The sequence below is a fragment of the Taeniopygia guttata genome, chromosome 1A (genome assembly GCF_048771995.1).
Source record: "Taeniopygia guttata chromosome 1A, bTaeGut7.mat, whole genome shotgun sequence".
NCBI lineage: Eukaryota > Metazoa > Chordata > Aves > Passeriformes > Estrildidae > Taeniopygia > Taeniopygia guttata.
In genome coordinates this window covers 11,713,841-11,725,897 of record NC_133025.1, presented here as the reverse complement: position 1 = coordinate 11,725,897, position 12,057 = coordinate 11,713,841, and the positions used below count along the sequence as shown (strand labels likewise).

Genomic DNA, 12,057 nt, shown 5'->3' with positions numbered 1-12,057 from the left:
TCATAACATCATTCTGCTCCACATGGGGATCCAGGAGCTGGCAACAAGTGCACTGCCTCTGAAACAAGGCACACTGGAACCAGAGCACAATATTTCACTCAAGTAACATACTGCTGCTATGAGGAGTACCCACCAAGGTGTTAGCATGGTGCTATGCAGGTTCACATTTTGATAGTGATGTACCATATATTTTGGACATTGCACTTCCTGTATCCATTTGATATTTTCCTACCATTGGTGTGCTTTCTACCCTTGTTTGTGAATTTCAATAAAAGGATTTGTGTTATTTAAAGATAGAAGGTACCTCAGGAGAGTTTCCCTGTTCTACCAAATGCTTTATTCTGATGCTGTATTCTGAATGGATGCCAGTGAGTGCTGAGTAGAAGGGGATAATAATTTCCTTCAATCTACTGGCTCTGCTTCTGTTAATAAAGCTCAAATTACTTCAGCCAAATAAATATTAAGTAAAGAAAATAACCTCTAGAAAGAGTCAATAATTTTTAGATTATTTTAATTACTGATGACAGATGATGTAATTTTCAGGATATTTTTTCTACAGTTTTGTACTAGAATTTATATAGAAAGGGTATTTTCTTGTCTTTTCTATCACTGTCTACAGCAAATGTAATTTTTTGTTCACTGTTCTTGTAAACTTGGGATTTGGTACTTTTGGGGATTACTGAAATTCAATGCAGCCATTGTTTGATTAAATTCTCTTGTCACTTCCACAGCAGGCTGTCATTTCCCTTTACTATTGGAGATGTTCAGCTGAACATCAAAAATGACTACTTACACAGTTACTTGTAGAGAAAGAAAAGTACTGAAAGAACATGTTGGAGGGTAGGAGGCAAAGCAGGACCTTGAACCTGGGTCTGTAGTCTTCAAGAGACTATTCCAGTCACAGAATTTTTGGTTGATTGAGCATTTTCTTTTTCTCTTCCTCTCCCCTTTCCCTCTCCAACTGCCCCAACCAGAAATTCTCTCTAGAAAATAATTTTCTTGAAAAAAATCATGACTGACTTAACTGATTAACATGTATGTAGCACAATTGATTATTTTTTTCTTTTCTGATCTTCCGCAAAGAGCTTCCAATTCTTTGGGTATTACACTCAGTAATATGAAAACTCAGAGTCCCAAGAGGCTAATTAGTTATGATTTTGTTACAGTATTAGTTCCAGAAACCATGGAATTTTAAAATTCAGCTGAGGTAGCATGAAAAGCAACTCTTTTAATAACTGCATGATCATGAAATACTCAGAAAGTTTTCTGAGGTAACTTGCTATTGTGAGATAAGTTTTTCCCAGTACTCTCTTAGCTGCTTTTCAGGTATGAATTTAGAAGTGTGATATTTGGCCTTGAAGTTGAAATTGTGATTTTATTTTGCCAGGAACCAGTTTTAGGCAAAAGAACAGTTCCTTCAAAACATATTTTAGTTCAGGGAAAGCATTGTATTAGGCTTCAGCTTGCAAAATGATAAATGTTCTCACTTCTCTTGGTTTTTCAGTTGTGGTTAGCATTACATTGTGGGGCGTCTCTCAATATAAAGCCTTTTTTGCTTCCATCTTCCAGAGGGCTCAACTGCATTAAATGTCATGGAAATACCTAAAGGTGTCCCTGTGGCTCCAGCTGCCAATACCTGGGTTTGAGTCTTCTGTAGGTCCTATGTCACACCTATCTGACCTCTCCCTAGATGTACCCAGGATGGCTCAAGTGGCACCAGATGTCTTTATTAAAGCAATAAAAACGATCCACAGAAAAAATTAGTTTTCTGAACAGAAAGTGAGCTATAATTATTAAGGGCAGATCTTGCCACCTGAGTACTACTGAGTACAGAGAGATACACCTATCCCCCATACTCAGCTGTAATTTTTATGCTGTCTGTACTCCACCCAGTTACGTCAGCCTCTCTGCAGCTTCATCTAACAAGTTCTCCCAACTTCTAGTTGCTTCTGCAGTCCCATAATTGGATAGCTGTTGTCATAGGGTTTGCTATGATCTAAGCTTTTTTCAACTTGCTGAACTTCATTTTGATTATTAAAAAAAAGTCTAATTCAGTTGCGTGTAAGAGAATAATTTATTCATATAACCCTACTTGTTACTTACAGTGTCCCTTTGAGACATAGTGGCAGAGAAAATTTACTTAGAATCCTCTATTACTCAGATAGTCAAAGAAGTGTGGGAAGCACAAGGCTCGAGAGGCCAGAATAACCTTTGGTTTTGTTGAAGACAAAACAAGCAGTGCCTCTGAATAAACATTGAGAGCATCTGCAGTTAAAATCTCTGCAGTGATAAATTATTAGCAGATAGGTTTAAATTAACTATTGGCGGTTTAAATTTTTTTTTTTTATTTGGGGCAAACTCAGAGAAATATGAACTGAAAACCATGATTTACTCACTTATTGTGGAGCCAGACTCGGGCCTGTTGAGGGAGCTGATGATGACGAAGCCGAAGCCTTCGTTCTCCTTGCGGTGGATGACCACGTCGCTGGTTTGCAGGCTGTGCGACGCGAAGCCCTCCGGGGGAGTGGCGCTGCTGCCGGAGGCCGCGTGATTGCTGTTGGCATAGGTCGTGTAGTCACTTCTTGGAGAGCTGTGGTGTGTAGACACCGAGCCTGGGCTTCTGCCATTCTCTGGGCAGGGTTCTCCTACAACATAAATCACACCAGTGTCACGGGCGGACTCGCTCAGTGGCTCTGTGACTTACGGTACATTTGCTAATGCAACGCGAACACAGCTGGCTGTCTACGGACCAGACTACCCGAATATTAAACTAGGAGCTGTAATAGATTCAGGGAGACAGGAATCTACACAGTTATGCAGAACATTCAAGGGCAATCAGATAAAGCAAGCATGAACACTGACTGCCAGGCTAGCTACAAGAGAGGAAAGTAAGAAACAGCGTCTATCTGGATTGCAAAAAGATTACCAAGCGCTATTCCCTTGTCTGCTGGTAGGTCTGTCATCAAGAGGAAAATGTGACCGTCTAATTCAATAAAAAATTATTTGTGTTTGGATTACAAGAATTTAAGCAGGGAGCTAACAGAGTAATTAGGATTAGCTGCATAATGTTCTTCTTACAAGTTGATTAGCTTGTTCAAAAAATGTTCAAAGAGCAGAGCTGTTATACAACGAAAAATCACCACAAGCAGTTTTTCTGTGGGTGTCATGGCAGAAGCAGTGGTCATTTAAAGGTTTTGAGATGCTCTTGTTTAGCAAGTTCAAAAGGACAGAAGTGAAAATTGAGTCCATGTACACTTTAGTATTGCTTTATAGTAACAAGAACAGGAAATGAGTTACAACTTGTGGGATTACACATTTTTAGTGTGAGCATTTTGGCAATTGAAAACAGCAAATTTATAGTTCCAGATGGCAAAAAAAGAGATTTATATTCTTTGTAGATCTAAGTTGTTTACACAAATCAGCATTTATTGACAGTTTTAATACAGAAACTTCAGATAAATGTATTATGTTGTCTGTTTGGAACAACAAAAGTGGCAGAGTAATTTTACTGAACACGTGAGGAGCTCCCACATATACACATACATCCTAGGTAGAGAGTTTGCAAATTAGATCTCCAGTGTGTGTATATATTAATAAAATAAACAGCATCCAAGGACAAGCTGTTGTTTTCTCAGTCAGGTGTGTCCTTTAGCAGTCCTTCTGCAACTATGAAATAAAGTAATTAAAGAGTATAAAGAGAAAGAAAAACAAACAATTATTATACCTCCTGAAAATCTCTAAGAGTTATTGAACCAAATCTGCAACTAAATGACATAGTCAGTGACAAGAGAGTTCTCATTTTCTGGCTGTCGTGTTTCAGAAAGTTGAATATTGTTTATGTCAGTAGGGCTGCAACAGAAAGGAAATTCTCTTACTCTGTAGAATAACCAAGACCTGACTTGGCCATGAAAGAATGCAATTGAATGCCACTAAATACAGGAAAAGAATGATAAAGGAATGGCTTTAATGGCTATTTGACTGTCAACTGTGCAATAGATACTCATCAGGAAAAAATACATTTTGCTCCTGCCTGTGAAAAAATGGCATTTCAATCCAAAAATCACATTTTCCTAATCAAATTGTTTTCCAGATCTTGTGAATTGTGATTTTCTGTTCCAGATCTGGGTAAGTATATGTACAAAATGGTAATTCCAGGTGAGGGCTAAGATACATTTCTCAGCTACAGACAGTTAAGGAAAACTCCCAGATCCCTCTGTTGTATACATTCATGCTAGTGAGAAGTTCCCATGAGATCAATTGGCCTGATGTATTATCATGGCATTTTTTCAGTCACACCCAACATCAATTGTTTTAAATTTTTTCATAAAGCTTATGCTGTAACACACCACATTAAAATCCTGTTCAGCTCCTGAAACGCTTAAACATTAATGATGATACGCCACATTCCCTCTAGTGGCACTCTCAAGGCCCAAGAATAACTCCAGGTGTTTTACCAGCTTGCTTACTGTGGGCACCAGGAGCCCAGAGTGGCTAGTAGAGCCTTTAATATTGAAAGAGCAGCAGCGAAGGCTGGCACCCGCTGTGTGCCAGCTTTGCCTGCCGTGTGTGCGGCGGCTGACGCGGGAGCGGTGCTGGCAGCGAGGGCTTGGCGTTATTACCTTGGTTATTGGCCATTTTCCTCGCGCTGGGGGAGCTGCGAGGGGGCGTCGCACCGGGCGCGGGGGCACCTTTCTGGCTGGAGGACTCTGGAGTCAGTAACAGAAGAAAGTCAGTCCTGCAGGAGCACGGCTGGCAGGGAGCTGCGGTGCCGCAGTGGGAGGGGGACTGCGAAGACGAAGGTGAGTGGGAGGGCGGCTTTTTGGCACAGGAGCGAAGGGGAACGGCGCAGGCAGTGACAGTGGATCTAGGGCACGGGCAGGCAGAAGACAGGACAGGCTGGGAATGTGGTTTTGCTCATTTCTGGTACCTCAGACAAGTGTACTCACCAAAAATGTTTTAGAAGTTCTTAAATAAACTTCTTTCCTCAAGTAAGCAATGGTTCTAATGGAAGGTCATCAAATTCTCCCATTAAAGCTTTAATAGATGCTGCCACACGCAATTTTTAAGGTTCTGACGTTTTTCGGCAATTGAGACTGAGCTAGTTTAAACATCTAATTTACTACAAATATTTCATAGTGGTTTAGGTTCATTTTCTGAATGTGTCTGCTTGACAGAAGAATTCGTCCCTCATGCCCTACAGAAGATTTTCCGCCAGCTTGCATTGCAGTTCAGTGGGAAATTCCAGATGACATCAGTGAGACCAGAAATGGGCTTTTAACACATATAAGAGTGGAATGAGTTCCTGCCCTAAAACAGTTAACAGTCTTTGAGCCTTTCTCTTATTGACATAGTCAGCTCAGATGGCTTTAACTTAGGTGAATGTTCAGTCCCAAAAGGGGACAAAAGGAGACAGCACAGACCAAGACAGCATGGAACAAGCCCAGAGCACTTATGAGGATCACACCAGGGTTGCCAGTATGTTTCCACTTCTGAAGGAGACAACACTCAGTTGTAGTATTTTTGTCAGAGCAACAAGGGACACATATTTACAATAATTCTTTCCTCAAAATGACACAAACATTCACTTTGATTTCCTCTATTTCTTTTTTAAACAGCACCGGTTTGTGCTGCCAGCACTGGGATCTGTTTTTCCTTTCATCTTTCCCAGCCTTCACTCACCTGTGGGTAGCACCTTTCTCCTCACAGTAAGATTCACCTGCCCGTTTCGGGCAGCGTTATGCATAAGATCAATCACATATCGGTGGGTTTTGCCGGCCACTGGGATCCCATCTACGTACACCAGCTCATCCCCAGGATGGAGACGACCATCTCGGTCTGCTGAGCCCATGGCAATTACTGCTCCGATGAGAATCTAGGCAGCAAAGAAACAAAATCCTGTCATACATTACACCAAGCCTCCAATTTAGTGACATGAATATTGCAGTGATTTTCTCTTTCTTCTGAAATTGAGCTAGTGATTTAGCACAGGTGAAGAGGTCTATGTGTGACTGAAAGCTGTGCTTGTCCTCTCATGGGTATGACTGAGGATGCTTTCTCGCCTTTGGTAAGAAGGTAAGGTGTTTTCTACCTGCACAGGAGAGATACACCAGAGATTTCTAATCTGAGTTCTGCTTGATATGTCCAAATCAAGATAATCTGTTTCTAAGGAGCGTTGAGTTTCTACAGACTAAGTTATAACTAAGACTTAAAAAGATTAATTCCATGTAAGGATCATTTTAATTTAAAATTATCAAGTCTGTGTATTTCTTGTTGAAGTTTCTTCACTGCTGTGTGATTTAAGCACTTGGAGTTGTATACCTGAGGTGAGCAGTGGAAGTGACCCCACTACACAGACTTTGCTTTGGGACTCTTTAGGGGAAAAGAAGTACTATATTAAATGTTATTACTCCTAATGAATGATTGCTCAGGCAGTGCTTGGTTAAAATGGAAAACAGAGGAAAAAATGTCAGCTTGTTCTGGGCAGATGTTGTTTTCCCAAATCAACATTTAGATGTAGTTTGTATGGGACATATAAACTAGTAAAACATCTGTCCAAAACCTTGTAATGACTTTCTCCACCTTCTATGCAGATAATTTCACATAATTTCTTGGAAGAAGATGTATATATTTTCCCCATGGAATAACTGGTAGAATAATTTGAGATTGATTCAAACAAAACCTGCTTTCTTTGAAAGAATATTAAAGCATTCAGAGACAGTGTTTCAAATTTTCCGTTCTCTTTTTCAGTCTGAGAGTGAGTGCAAAATGATGGATATGACATGCCATGTGACAATGTGCTTTAAATAATAAAATGTAAAAGTTGTGAAGCATTGCTTTTCATCATGAATTGCAAAGGCTACATGTGGTAGTCACACAGGTGGGCCTGTGTTTTTTTTTTTGGTCTTAGCTGCAGAGTTGCAAGTATCTCAGCATAGTGTTTAAATGAAATCCCCTGTGGAGCCTGGAGAATTTTCCACAGTTTTCCACCTCCCTTTGGCTCACTTTTGCTTTCAAAACTTAGCAAAGAGAGAACATGATGTGGCTTTTCCCTGCTTTCTGGTGTTCCTGGTCTCCTGTTAAACAGTGCCAAGCTGAGTGGTTAGAGAGGCTGTTTCAGGTTCTCCATTCTGTTCTTCAAATGGTGAAAAAATATTAAAAAAGCTTTGGAAAATACTTTGTGCAAAATTCAACCACAAAATATGAATTTATGCTCCTTTACTGGAAAGAAGAAAAACTCTCCGAGGCTACATTTAGCTAGATATCCACAAAGTAGTCTCAAAACATTTGAGAATTAGGCATCTCACATGAGTAAGAATTTCTTCCTAGTTATTTTGAGAAGATATCTCCCTCTGCAGCTTGGGAGATTGTAGGGATTGGCTTCCTCCTTTGGTTTTGTTGAACATTTGCAGTTTTTTCATAATTTTCTGACAAAATATTAAACAACTTGAGCACCTTTAACCCTTGTATAAACAAAATGCAGATCATAGCATGGTAGGTCATCAGTATACACAGACAAGTAGAAAAACTCTTTTTAGTCATAAGTAATTATTGATGATTTTTCACATGTTCACCATGTAATGTGATTGTGTTACTCATCTCAGTGTCAGATTCCTAAATAAGCAGCAGATACTTCATACGTTAAACACTTCAGCTAGGTGTGTTTGTCAAGATGATGGCTACCGTATCTATTATTTGGTATATTTAATAGCAAGAATAACTTAATTTTCCTACTTTTTATTTTCTGTGTCTAAGAATTTATTTCTTATGCAGTATCTGCTCTTGTTTCATGGCTGAGAAGTTGCCATAATAGTTATCAATTCTACATGTAAAGCACAAATCGGAAAAATATATATCAGGACTATATTACCTCTGAAATGCAGTTTCATACTGGCATGAGATTGCTTTGAATGCATGAGGAGAAGGATGATGGCATGTAAGCAATAAAGAGTGTGTTGTAGAATAAAGAGAAAAGTTTCTCCTATTGTTTGAGATTAAACAGGACAAATTCTGGGATTAGGATGATTGTGGCAAAACCTAATGCGAAATTAAAGCCTGTGTCTATTAATTTATACAGGTTAATCTGCTTTGATACTGACTTTCTTTGTGATTCTTGGTAATCATCTGAATTTGTATTTTACTTTCTCTGAATATAACACAGTAGCCTCACAGGCACATAGAAAAATTCAAGTATATACACAAAAAGGGTGATTCACTAATTTTAAGTGTCAGTGATGTCTAAATCTAAGATAATTACCTGAACTCTGTCTAATCACTGTTGAAATAGGGCTTCCCAAGGCATGGCCTTGTCCTAACATTTTGCTCTATGGACATCTATGCCTTAGAAATGTAGAAAGATACTTAGACTATATCTTGGCACTGATAATAAAAAAAATACAAACATATATCTTGAGGATATTTTTGAGAAAAATCCCAGTGTGTCCATGCTGAAAAGGTAAAACTCTTAGAGAAATTATGTATATGTTCCTGTGATACTGAATTTGAGCTGCACAGATGGATGCAAAATAGATCTCCCCTCTGGGACAGCAATTTGCAACTTCAGGAAAGTTCCAATTTCTGTGTTTTTGCAACGTTTCAGTAATATTATAATTCACCATAACAGAGTCAGATTATCCCTAAATCCTCAAGTTACTGGGAGATGTGATAAATAGCTGTTGTAGTGCAATATTATAAGATTTAAGAGTTGATTTGAACTGGTACAACTCACAGTCTTGATATTTGAAATTTCTCAATAAATATAAGTATTTCCTTTAAAAGCATTTTTATGCTTACAAATATTAAAAGTGGAGTAGTACACCAGTCTTTTCTCCTTCTAAGGTGCCAGGTAGCTGATATAACTAGAAGGAAACTAAGCTACAGTCCCTCTATAGTGTCAGTATTATCCTTCTAAAGTAACTTTATTTGGATTCTCCTTCTTTGAAAAATTATTGCCTTATGGTGAAGAATTCATATTCCTTTTTAGAAATCAAACCACAAAGACAAAACCTTCCTTTTGTTCTGTGTTACCTGACTGCACAGCAGGAGAGCTGAAATAAAATTTCCAAAGGATCTCAGTTCTTGTTTCATAGGAAAAGCAGGGGTCTGGAGAACAGGCAAAAACCGCTTCTGCTTTTCTGGAGGTGAAAGAAATGGGAGGCTGCAGGTGGGCTGTCCATGGGGGGGCAGGAAAGCAGTGATGGAGAGAGAATAGAGTTAAGAAGTCTTGTACTTTGAATATGAAATAGAAGAACGCCCAAAAGAGTACATCTGTTGTGTTTATTGGTGTTAAATTTGAGCAGTGAAAACAAGATGGGCAACCACAAGGGAGTGAGAATTGAAAACCTCAGCACTGCAACACTTAATTCTAGGAAGGTGTCTTTTTACCTTGTACAATCCTCAGCTTCAAGATTAGGCTCTTTTTAACTCCTGGGGACTTTGAGAAATATTTGAAAAGACACATAAAGCCCATTGGATTGATAAGTCTTGGGGAAAAATACTTTTGTATGTGCAAATGGAATAGAGATAGCAACCTTGAGGCTAAGGGCAGGCTGAGAGCAATTGTTCTACAGGACAGTGAAATGTGTTAGAGGGTGGTTCACAAAGGGCAGTGTTTTTTGGTCCTGCTCTCCAAAAATAGCAAGGTGCTTATCTCTGCCCTTGATATCCAGCTATGGCTCTTTGACTTCAGACAGTAAAGTCAGGTCAGTCCTCTGCTGAAGAGACACTAGAAAGAGCTGATCCTCTGTAATACTTCAGTGCATAATGCATGTAGCTGCAGGGCAAAAGGCTTGCTTCAAAATTTCTTTTCTACTGGACTGCTGAGCAGACTGAGAGACTCGAGTCTCTCACAACTCCAGTATGTATTATGGATATGAACTACCAGAATATCAGATATTCTCCATGAGTTTTCTCTTAGTCCTATGGGTTGAAATAACTCAGTTTTATATAAATAATCATCTTTGAGATAAGGCGTTTGAGCCACATGAGATTGTCATAAAGCTCCAACAAGCAGAGCCAGTCAGATGCCTAGTCTGTGACTGCTTAATTATCCATTTGTAATGAAAAAAAGCACTAAAGGAGACACCAAGAGAGCCTCTCACATAATATTGAGCAGCCCTGTAGCCAGGGACACTTTCCTGGGAGATAGTAAATGCCATTAGACATCACTGTCCAGAGCAGGTAGAAGTAGATTTCCAAGAAATCTAGATTTCCTAGAACATAGAATGGTTTGGGTTGGAAAGGACATTAAAAATCATCTAACTCCGATCTCCCTGCCATGCCATGGGCAGACACCTTCCACTACACCATGTTGCTCAAAGCTCCACCCAACCTGGTCTTAAAGGTAGTGCCTTTCTAGTGCCATTTCCTAACAGTCTAAAAAGATACAATTTCCACTAACACCTCACAGATTTCCTTTTTGGCTTCACCCAGTATGTGTGCTTTGACAACTTATACTGGCTGGCCCATCCAGAAGGGACAGGAAAAATGCTCAGTTGGAGAATGTGCAGATGATGGCTCAGTGGCCACATTTTATGTGCACTGGGACATGCTCCACAGAAGGAAGTCACACATCAGAGGGGCTTCAGGCACACTGCAAGTGTAGAGGATGAAGCAGTGTCGTCTTGGAGTTCTTCTGAGCAGCTATACTTTATATTTGAAAAACCATTGAAATCACTTATTCTAAACTAGACTGAATTTCAAACAGCACTTGAAGCATCTTTTTTAGAATACACTGCATTCTTTTCTTTTTATGGGAGACATCAGTAAACTGTTAAGATTTATTAGTACTTTGACAGATGTTGACAATTTCAAAAATATAAGAGCTTTATTTCTCAAAGCCATGTGCTGGTTAACCTCAAGGCTTGAATGAAAAATGTACTATTTTGTATTATTTTGAATCTGGAATACATAAATTATTGACTAGGGAATATAAAAATCTAATAATTAATTATACATTACCTCAGAAATGTGGTAACAAAAGACTCAGACTGCTTAAAATTATGATAGGAAAGCACTATCATTATTGACTTGAGATTAGTTCTAGCTGTCAGACTATAGTTACACCATTGAATTTTTCTGTAAGAGTACTAATTCTGCCTGCTCTCAAAACTGTAGTATTTAGATAGATCAGTAATTTATAAAAATATTTACACATTTGTGGTAAGTCATGCACATTGGACCCTTATTTTTGGGGTTCTATACTGTTTCTTTTAAATATTGTGCATATGATATATTTTATATTATATTTTATTAGCAAACCATCTATGTTCATTTTGTTATGCCTATTGCCTCACATGATGTCATTTAACTTGGACTATCACTCCCTGGTAAGGTCTTCTGTTTCTGGAAATAAACTGCAGTGCTGACTGTGTCTTAACCACAAGCATACATTTTGCATACAAGTTGTCTACTCTGAACATGGTTATGGATAGTCTTACATAATTGGATTTTTGGAATCTTCTGCTTAAACTTTATTTTGAAAAGTCCAGATTAGGAGATGCCAGGTCACACTCCACAGTAATGGGATGAATGATATTGTATCCACCTTTATGCCTTCTTATTCTAACTTAATTCTCAGATGTGAAAAACCTGAGAGTTCTGTGTTTTTTTTTTGTGGATGAATAAAAGCAATTTTACTTGTAGCCTTAACATGGTGTTCATTTGGGTTCAGTTGTGTAGTAATATTTTTCTGACCTTTACAGAGATTATAGAATGTGGAAGGAAAAGTAAAATCAGGAAGAAATAACTCACAGGCTGCCCAGGCTCATCTCCTCCCAGGATCCTGAAGCCAAACCCAGACTCCATTCTCCGAAGGTGAACATCCAGCTCCTTGTAATCGGGACCTGGTTTAAAGAGAAATCCCATTGAGCAAAGCATTTTGGTCTTATCTTGAGAATTTGCACCAACCCCTCCCACCTGGTGTTTATTGCACGTGACTAATGGCATCCTGGCTGGAGCTGGCGGAAACAAATGGGCCACACACAAGGAGGAGAACTGAAAATGTCTCTTAGAGGGTGGTTATGTTCAGTAGAATACACTAAACCAAACTAGAATACATTC

The 12,057-nt window shown here is 38.9% G+C and overlaps 1 protein-coding gene across 13 annotated transcripts in view; it reads right to left on the bottom strand.

Moving 5' to 3' along the window:
* Positions 1–12,057, bottom strand: part of MAGI2 (membrane associated guanylate kinase, WW and PDZ domain containing 2) — a 694,323-nt gene that overhangs the window by 58,265 nt on the left and 624,001 nt on the right. For 10 of the 13 annotated variants that reach the window (XM_072919262.1, XM_012568848.5, XM_030263730.4 and 7 more), the window contains 4 exons: positions 11,749–11,840; positions 5,680–5,872; positions 4,620–4,706; positions 2,397–2,645 (listed from right to left, as the gene is read on the bottom strand). In XM_072919262.1, coding sequence (XP_072775363.1) covers positions 2,397–2,645; positions 4,620–4,706; positions 5,680–5,872; positions 11,749–11,840 — 621 coding nt within the window. The remainder of the gene's footprint in view (positions 1–2,396; positions 2,646–4,619; positions 4,707–5,679; positions 5,873–11,748; positions 11,841–12,057) is intronic. The other 3 variants (XM_030263732.4, XM_030263733.4, XM_030263741.4) reach the window with 1 other exon arrangement.